Source organism: Calidris pugnax, unplaced genomic scaffold, assembly GCF_001431845.1.
Source record: "Calidris pugnax isolate Ruff unplaced genomic scaffold, ASM143184v1 scaffold148, whole genome shotgun sequence".
In the NCBI taxonomy this organism is placed as follows: Eukaryota; Metazoa; Chordata; class Aves; order Charadriiformes; family Scolopacidae; genus Calidris; species Calidris pugnax.
The window spans coordinates 572,290-580,846 of record NW_015090926.1 but is presented as its reverse complement, the minus strand read 5'-3'; the positions used below and the strand labels follow the sequence as shown (position 1 = coordinate 580,846).

Below are 8,557 nucleotides of genomic sequence, written 5' to 3'. Positions count from 1 at the left end.
ATGTGCTCACAATGGTGGAAGCAACCACTGGATGGCTGGAAACATACCCTGTGCCCCATGCCACTGCCCGGAATACCATCCTGGGCCTCGAAAAGCAAGTTCTGTGGCGACATGGCACCCCAGAGAGAATTGAGTCGGACAATGGGACTCATTTCCGAAACAGTCTCATTGACACCTGGGCCAAAGAGCATGGTATTGAGTGGGTTTACCACATTCCCTATCATGCACCAGCCTCTGGGAAGATAGAACGGTACAATGGACTGTTAAAAACTGCACTGAGAGCAATGGGTGGTGGGACTTTTAAAAATTGGGATGCACATCTAGCAAAGGCTACCTGGTTAGTTAATACCAGGGGATCCAGCAACCGAGCTGGCCCTGCCCAGTCTAAACCCCCACGTACTGTGGAGGGAGACAGAGTCCCCGTAGTGCACATGAAGAATATGTTAGGGAAGACAGTCTGGGTCAGTCCTGCCTCAGGCAAAGGCAAACCTGTCCGTGGGATTGCCTTTGCTCAAGGACCCGGATGCACTTGGTGGGTGATGCGGAAGGATGGGGAAGTGCAGTGTGTACCACACGGGAACCTGATTTTGGGCGAGAATAGCCAATGAATGAAACTGTATGATGTTAATTGCTAAATGACCCTGCCATCTCACTTTGGTGACTGCTATTGGTTGTACTATAGTAGGAATCACCCAACTAATGACTGATGGACTCTGATGAGAAATCAAGTACGGTGCAGCCTTGAAGAGACCAGAACTGACCTCAGCAGCTGGCGCCCAGCAATTTCAATGAGACCAACGTCTTCAACCCATGGACATGAGCTACACCGGATACATCAGCCACAAGGCCCAGAGAAAAGATACAACATGCAACAGTCCAGCCCCAACATACACCATCTTGCATGCCCTGAGAGACTGTTCTAACAGATGGAGGTTGAAGTCATGGGTTAAATGAACTCAACAGACATTTTAGAGCGATGGCCCATAGACTAAGGACATTACACCTATATGTGTGTGTATATATATATATATATATGTCAGGAGAAACTGACAGTATACAACTGGAAACTGTAGGATCTGGGCATGGCATGAAATGGTATGGAATAAGGGGTGGATGATGTCCTGGGTCTGGCGGTGATGGGGTTAATTCTCCCCAGGACCTAGGAGGGACACAAGTATTCCATCCCACGTGAGCCATGCCCAAGGGGGAGCCGGAGCTAGCCGGGAAGGGGAGGGGACAGGAAGTTGGGGGGAGGAGGCGGTGACCCGCGGGGGAAGAGAGCGGTCGGGGGCGTCCCGGGGGCGGTCGGCGCGCGGTGGTATCGAGCGGCGGTATCGTGATCGCAGTTGTATACCCCTCTGTTATTGTTGTTGTTATTGCTCTTTGTTCTGTTCTGTTAAAATTGCCTTTGTCTCAACCCACGAGTTTTGCCTTTTTATTCCCATCTTCCCCTCCCGGCCGCGTGGCCGTGAGGGCTCTGTTGTGTGCGAGCGGCTGCACGTGGTCCTTTGTTGCCGTCTGAGGCCAAACCACGACAGCAGGTGTGTGTATCAGCACAGCTTTGGGATGACCCGATGCACAGCTACAAAGATGGTGCATCGTGTGAGGAAAAAGAAATAAAGCATTTACTTTAGTATCATCTTTGATTGTGAAGTTTCAAATGGTAAGGTGACATTTAGGGCTCTGATTATTCCGGAAAAAGACTGGTGGAACGTGCTGATGCTGTACTTCAAGAAGAAAACAGGCATATGCTTATCTCTCAGTAGAGAAAAGTGCTTGGCCACTACTACCTGAGACACTTAAATCAACATTTTAGAGCAGATAGACCAGTTATCAGGGTCTGGTCCTAGAAACCAGGACCAATATTAACATGTGCTGGCCTAGGACTTAGGATATCCAGAGTTAGAATCACAGATGGTTTCACTGCAATGAAAAATAGTAATTTTGTTCTGAGGTTATGAAATAAGAGATACACAGGGGCGACTTCCAATAGTCCTGGCAGACACACATAGTTCTTGTTCCTCCTGGCTTTTCGTTTGCTCTTTGATGAGCCACTTTCCTAAAATAATGGATTTGTTAACCTATACCTCAGACAAGCTGAGGAGAGAAGGCAGTTCATTACGTGTAGTCAACAGCTAAGGGGAAGTATTTCATTACAAGGTTGGAGGCTACTGACAAGCACCTGCTTACAGCACATTCTAACAGTTTAGGGAGAAGAGTCCAAATAGGATGGGAAAAGACAAGAGACTTCCCAAGGAACAGAACAGCCACAGCACAAACCTCCCCCGTGTGTCATATCTGGCCAGGGACACACCACACTACCCTCTGGCTCAGAAACTCGGACACTGTTACAGATACAGATGTCCTTCTGACACAGCTGACACTATCATGAATGTCTCCATAATCCCAGTGAATTACGGCTGGTCTTATCAAATTGCTGTGTCATTAAATGCCTTAGAGTCTGGTCCCTCTCCTCTTCCAAAATAGGAAATCATTAACTCAAATAGCTCCCATTCCAAGTGAAACATTTTAGAGTAAAAGTCAACCAAAGCCTTGGAAAATCAGTTCAACGCAGCTTGTCTGCAGGGAATAGACTTGGAAAAGTGAAATTTCCCCAGAGGAGAAGCAGAAACCTCTCCCCATCCCCAAATTTCATGGCTCACAGTTTAAAGCCACTGAGAGGCTCAGGATAGTCTGTTTCCCAAGAAAAAATACACATTTCTGTGGGAAGCTGAAAGTAGGGACAAGAAAGATGTATACTACTACAGAAAAATGTAACCCTGAAGGAAGAAGGAATCATAGACTCATAGAATGGTTCGGGTTGGAAGGGACCTTAAAGATCATCTAGTTCCACCCCCCCTGCCATGGGCAGGGACACCTCCCATTAGAGCAGGTTGCTCAAAGCCCCATCCAGCCTGGCCTTGAACACTTCCAGGGATGGGGCAGCCACAGCTTCTCTGGGCAACCTGTTCCAGTGTCTCACCACCCTCACGGTAAAGCATTTCTTTCTAGTATCTAATCGAAATCTCCCCTCTTCCAGTTTTTATCAAATGTTTAATTTCACTTATCTTGAATCTCAACATTACCATGTCATCCAGTTACTCAGACTTCCAGGTCATTGGAGTGACTCTGTTCTTTTCCATTTCTCAGCACTCCAGCCTAAGCAATTTATCCCATAAGGTAAAAAGGCAGCAAAAATCACACTGTGGCAGAAGTGCAAGATGAAACATCCTATTTGCTCAAATTCAAGATACGCCTTTCTCTAGCTTTTCAGGAATGGAAATCTGATCCACCTTTTAGATACTGCACATCAAATTACCTTGTGTTCCCTTGTCAGGAAAGCACTTGCAGGGAGACAGAAGGGCTGCTGAGCTGTCAGCTGAGTGGCAGCTGCTCATGTTGGCTGTCAGAATATTATCTTTCACTGAATATTAAACATCAGCTTTTACTGAACTGAATAAATACCAAAAAATGGAAACAAAGGTGGTTTCCTAAGTCAGGTGCAAAAATACATGAGATCGTCCTGATCTCTGACAATTACAAAGCACCTTTCATCCCTTTTGCTCATATTTTCTTGGTCACGCAATTTATTTGATATTTTGTGTATCTATATGGTCTGACATAAGGAGCAAGAAAGAAGGCACAGTCAGTTTGGCAAGAGAGACAGAGCAAACACAGGAAGGGGCTTGAGGGTGGGGTGTGTTGCAGGATTTGGTAATTCTGAGAAACAGCTGACAGAAAAGGCTCATATTCTGGTGCAGTCCTTTTTCTGATTAAAATGAGAGGAGAGTAGCCACCTCATCTCCAGTAGAGAAGGTATGTTCCAGTATACAATAACAAACCTGTACATTCGTAACACAATACAGTAGGCACAACCTTTGGGAAGAGGTCCCTTCTGAGCACTGAGGTGCTTATCTAAATCCTCCAGAGTTTTATGTGCTGAACATCTACCACAGGACTATCACTGGCAGCTTGTAATGGTAACATCCTTCAAAAAAAAAATCATCTGTTCTCTTATGATAGGTGCAAAGTATGTGAGCACTTTCCCCAACTTCCTGCAATTGTCCCCGAGATGTTTGTATCCCTGCCAGAACTCCTTTCCCATGCTGCAGCAGTGAATCAGATCCTGGGAGTGCCTCCTCTCCTTCGCAAGCTTCAAGAGACTCTGACATGGAAATGAACTACACTGTCTCCTTTTTCCAGCAGCCAGGGCAGGAGCTCAGGAGCAAGGAGAAGCCTAGCACAGAGTCATGGCAGGCAGATGCGGCACATGAGAGAATCACAGTTGCAAAAATCTGCCAAAACCTGAAGTTGTTGAAGGGCACACCCAAATTCACACCAGTATTTTACTTGGAACTGTGACAGCTAGCCAAGACTGCGCAGGGAAAAAAAACCCAAAAAGCAACACAAGAAAGAAGCTTAAGAAAAAATTCAACAAAAAGGTGCAAGACAGTGAGAAGACCTCAAACAGTTGTGTATTTCTTTTCACCTACCTTTTGCAGGACAATTCATCTTAAATTATAGTATGCTTGCTTTCAGAACAGATTAACTAAAAGCGGACTGGGAGGCTGGAGAACTCAAAACAAAATCTGCAGATGCAAAATCCAAAAGCTAGAACTTCTGGAATTGACTTTCAAGTTGCAGACAAGCCTTTAGTAAACTTCCACAAACTGCTTCTAGCATGGTATAGTCACAATGTGCAAGGCGGCTTGTAGGAATCTGTGCTGTGATGAGGGTATGCTATAGAGCAATTTAGCAAAACTAAGATAGGGAAGAAACACAACAAGCCTTTTAAACATTTAAGAACACGGGGGAGAAGGAAGGGAGAGGATGCAGGGAACTAAAATATGATCAGTACCTTCGCTATCATGCCATGGCTGCTATATGTTATATATTTACCTTCTCCTTTGCTTTAAATCTGAATCTTCGCCACTGTTTTGATTTTTCCTGTGATATTAAGGAAGTTTTAATGAAATGGGGTCACAACAGAAATACACAAAACCTCTCATCTTTAAAAAAAAACCCAACTTTACAACGTTGGTGGGTTCTTTTTGTTCAGAATTATTTAAGGCAAAGTAAAAAGAGCATATGCTTGTTTTAAACTTTTCAGGACACCTCTACACCAAGTTGCGAAGGCATGATCCTATTCAAGCTGCCATTGCAAAGTCCCAGCTTGCAAGGTTAAGCATGGTATGCTGGCCTTTAGAGTTTCCTACTGTTTCAAGCATAGCAAAGCCCGATGTTTTCCTCTTAATTCCAGTACAGACTGCATAAACAATATGGCTATTGTTATTAAACAGTTGAAAAAGGAAAGTGCGTGAATAAAACCAAGATTCAGGAAGACATAATTAGGTTAGAATCTACCTACTATTGTCAGTCTCGACAGTCTCACATATGAGATAAGACTTTTAAGAACATCTTGTTTGTGTGGTGGCCCAAGAGAAACCTTGCTACTGGCACAACCACCTGTCCACCAAGTAGATCAGCCAAATGCAAATCACAGATGATAAACACTTTGCATCTCAAAAGATTTCCTACTGCATAGTGCACAAACACTGCTCTTTTCTCGGTACAAGACAGTTTTGCATTACGCATCTCTATTCCTTTGTTTTTACAGAGCCCGACAAGTCCTTCTGACATCTAAGCAAGCAATGAATCAGAAAACCCATTCAGGAAACACATTGCTATTAACACTTACAGGAGCTCTACCCAACAGCGTGAATCAACATAACTGTATTGACTCAAGAGAGAGCTACGCTCATTTAGTTTAACTCAGGCATGAGGTCACTAAGCACATACCATGGGTGAGTTTCTTCACTCCCGTCCCAGACAGCTAACGGCAGATAAAATGTGTGGAGCAGCTCAGAAACCTGACAGACATAAAAGCTCCGCATCCAACTACACTTCCTCAGAAGCACAGCTGTGCCTTCCCAGATTCTTTAGCAAGCCCTGGCTTTGAAAGCCAAACAGGTTATCGTTTCAGAGGTGTCAGAAGGAGAAGTAACTCCAAAGTGCTGGCTTGTAAGGTAGTCCTAGAAGACTGTGATGAATATGGCACAGTAGCTGTGCTCGTCTATACTTCAGAGCAGATCACAGCACCAGGGCACCTTGGCCATGAAAGCAGCTTCTCCACAGGACAAATCATCCCGGGTAACATGCAGTCTCTCAGAACTCTATCACTTCAGAACTGTCCCTGTAATTCACATTTTAGACAAGCTCCAGGACACACGGCACAGAAACTCCGTCCATTTAAATTTACTTCTCTGAGTTACTCAATTCAGCACGTACCCCTTAAAAACACATTAAGTATCTCATAATTGTATTTTTGCTGGCATCCTCTCTAATGTAAAGTAATTCACACATGGGACTGTTGAAGACAGCTTTATGGCTCATTTGTTTGATCTTTGTTACACTTAAAGCAAAGCAATGTACTTAAAACAAAACAGTGCTCTGTATTAGAAGCTCACTGTCAAGCAAACAACATCCATCAGTCCTTTCCTTCACGAGGGAAAAATAGCTGCAGCAATTGAAAGGATCTTGTACAGGCCAATAATGCAATTTCTCATATTTTTAACATTTTATCATCTTTTAATGTTTTTTTTTTTCCTAGTACCCAGAACAGCACACAAGCAAAAAGCCTGACCAAAGCTTCCTTTCCAAAAGCAGATCTGGCATTTTTGCTCAGGTGTTGTTTTTTTTTTGGACTAACAACCGGCCCCTAGAGTACCCCTCTTCCCAGGACCCAGCTGTAACTCTAAGAGCCTTTACTGAACACAGAGCATGCAGGACCTCAAGCTTTCTACTGTGAGAAGCGAACAGTAATTAACCCCAGGGCTCTTACCTCCTCCGGACTGGCTGTCCAGATTCATTCTCGCTGCCACCTGATGGGTTCCGTCGCCGAGAGTAAGGAAACTTTGGTGATTTATTGCGGTCACTGGGAGAATTATACAGCCCACTAGGGTTAAAAAGGAAAAGCAAACAGTTGGCTTTAAAACTCCCAGGAGAGTCAGGCCAGCGAAGTGAGATTCAGCCCACAAAAATGAGAAGGCTCACACACACACAGGTATACATATTCAACTACACATGCATGTGTGTGTGCTATGTAAATGCAGATGGTACAGCTCTGCAGCAATAAATATTTTACACTGAACCTTGAAAACGTAGGAGAAAGACCTCCTAGCATTGCCAATACGTTGCAAAAACTCAATCCTACTACCCATTCCTGTGGCTCCTGGGGGTCAAACTTCCTGCGATCCTGAGAGCAATTTTAACATTGGAAACATGATGTGAAAAACACACAACACTTCTTTAAAAATCACAAAGAAACATTTATCTTAGCAAGAGAGTATTTGCACACTGCCTCATCCTTACTCTGAAAACTCTTCATGTTAGCAGAAGGAGCACAGAGGGTAAATCGTCTTGATCCCCCAAAAGACACACCATGTATAGATGTGAATCATCTCATAAAAGCAGGACCATGCTGGATTATACCTAATGTACCATCTGATTCAGTGGCCATAAGCAACCACCTACAGAAAGCAAGAAGAATAATTCATATGACAGTCCCCCAGTGCTGTCTCAGTCCCTCACTATTTCCAGGTCGCTTACTGAGCCAGCTGCTACACCTCTGTCTTTAGAAGCCCTTGGGGATTTCTCTTCCACAACTCACTGGGCTTGTCCTAGGAATCCACCAACTTCCAGCATGCCTTGTAAAGGAGGACCACAGGTCTCCTCCTCTCACAGTGAGTCAATAGTCACTGTCTTTCTCAATGCTTTTAAACCACCCCAATAGCTTCATCTGAAGATCCCAAGTCCTGATCTCTTTCTCCTTTCTGTGTACTACTCATGATTTTCTAGACCACATACCCTGAAATGATCTCTTTCCCAGACTGAAGAAAGTGTCCTGCCTGGCCTATTGTGTTGCTCCTTGTACAGATTTTCTGCACAGTCATTCACACCTTTGATTACCCTTGCTGCTGCTCTCAAAGCCTTTTCCTGAGATAAGGACATCAGACCTGCACTCACAATTCAAGCAGCAAACAAAACAAATTTATGTAATGGCATAATTCTGTTTTCTTCCTTTCCTAATAATTGCTAATTGTTTTTCTCAATGCTACATAGCTGAAGTTTTCCTGTAGTTATCCATCATAATTCCAAAGCACCTCATTTTACTCAGAAATCTAGGGTTATTTTTTTGCCATCATGTGCCTCTCTGTACACTTACTGACTCAACAACATCCAGCATCTAGTGACTCGTCACTCACACTTTAGGGGTCTTTCTGCCACTCTTCACAGGCAGCTTTCACTCTCACTATCCTAAACAATTCTGTGCCATCATCAAACCTGATACAACCCCTTTTCCAGGTCTTTGACAAATACACTCAATAGCAGAAGTCTATTACCAGGTGTCTGTGGAAAGCCACTGGTGACTCTCATCCACTGACCACTTCCTCTTACACCTACTTTCCTAAATTTTAACCGATTATTTACCCATCACAGGACCTATCTTCTTACACGCAATACAGATTTATTGTGACCCTGTTAATACATTGATATA

General features: G+C 44.0%; 1 protein-coding gene across 1 annotated transcript in view; it reads right to left on the bottom strand.

Moving 5' to 3' along the window:
- EPB41L4A (erythrocyte membrane protein band 4.1 like 4A) overlaps positions 1-8,557 on the bottom strand; it is an 82,475-nt gene that overhangs the window by 20,164 nt on the left and 53,754 nt on the right. The window contains exons 15-16 of the mRNA XM_014951452.1: positions 6,842-6,955; positions 4,900-4,947 (exon numbers count right to left, since the gene is read on the bottom strand). Coding sequence (XP_014806938.1) covers positions 4,900-4,947; positions 6,842-6,955 — 162 coding nt within the window. The remainder of the gene's footprint in view (positions 1-4,899; positions 4,948-6,841; positions 6,956-8,557) is intronic.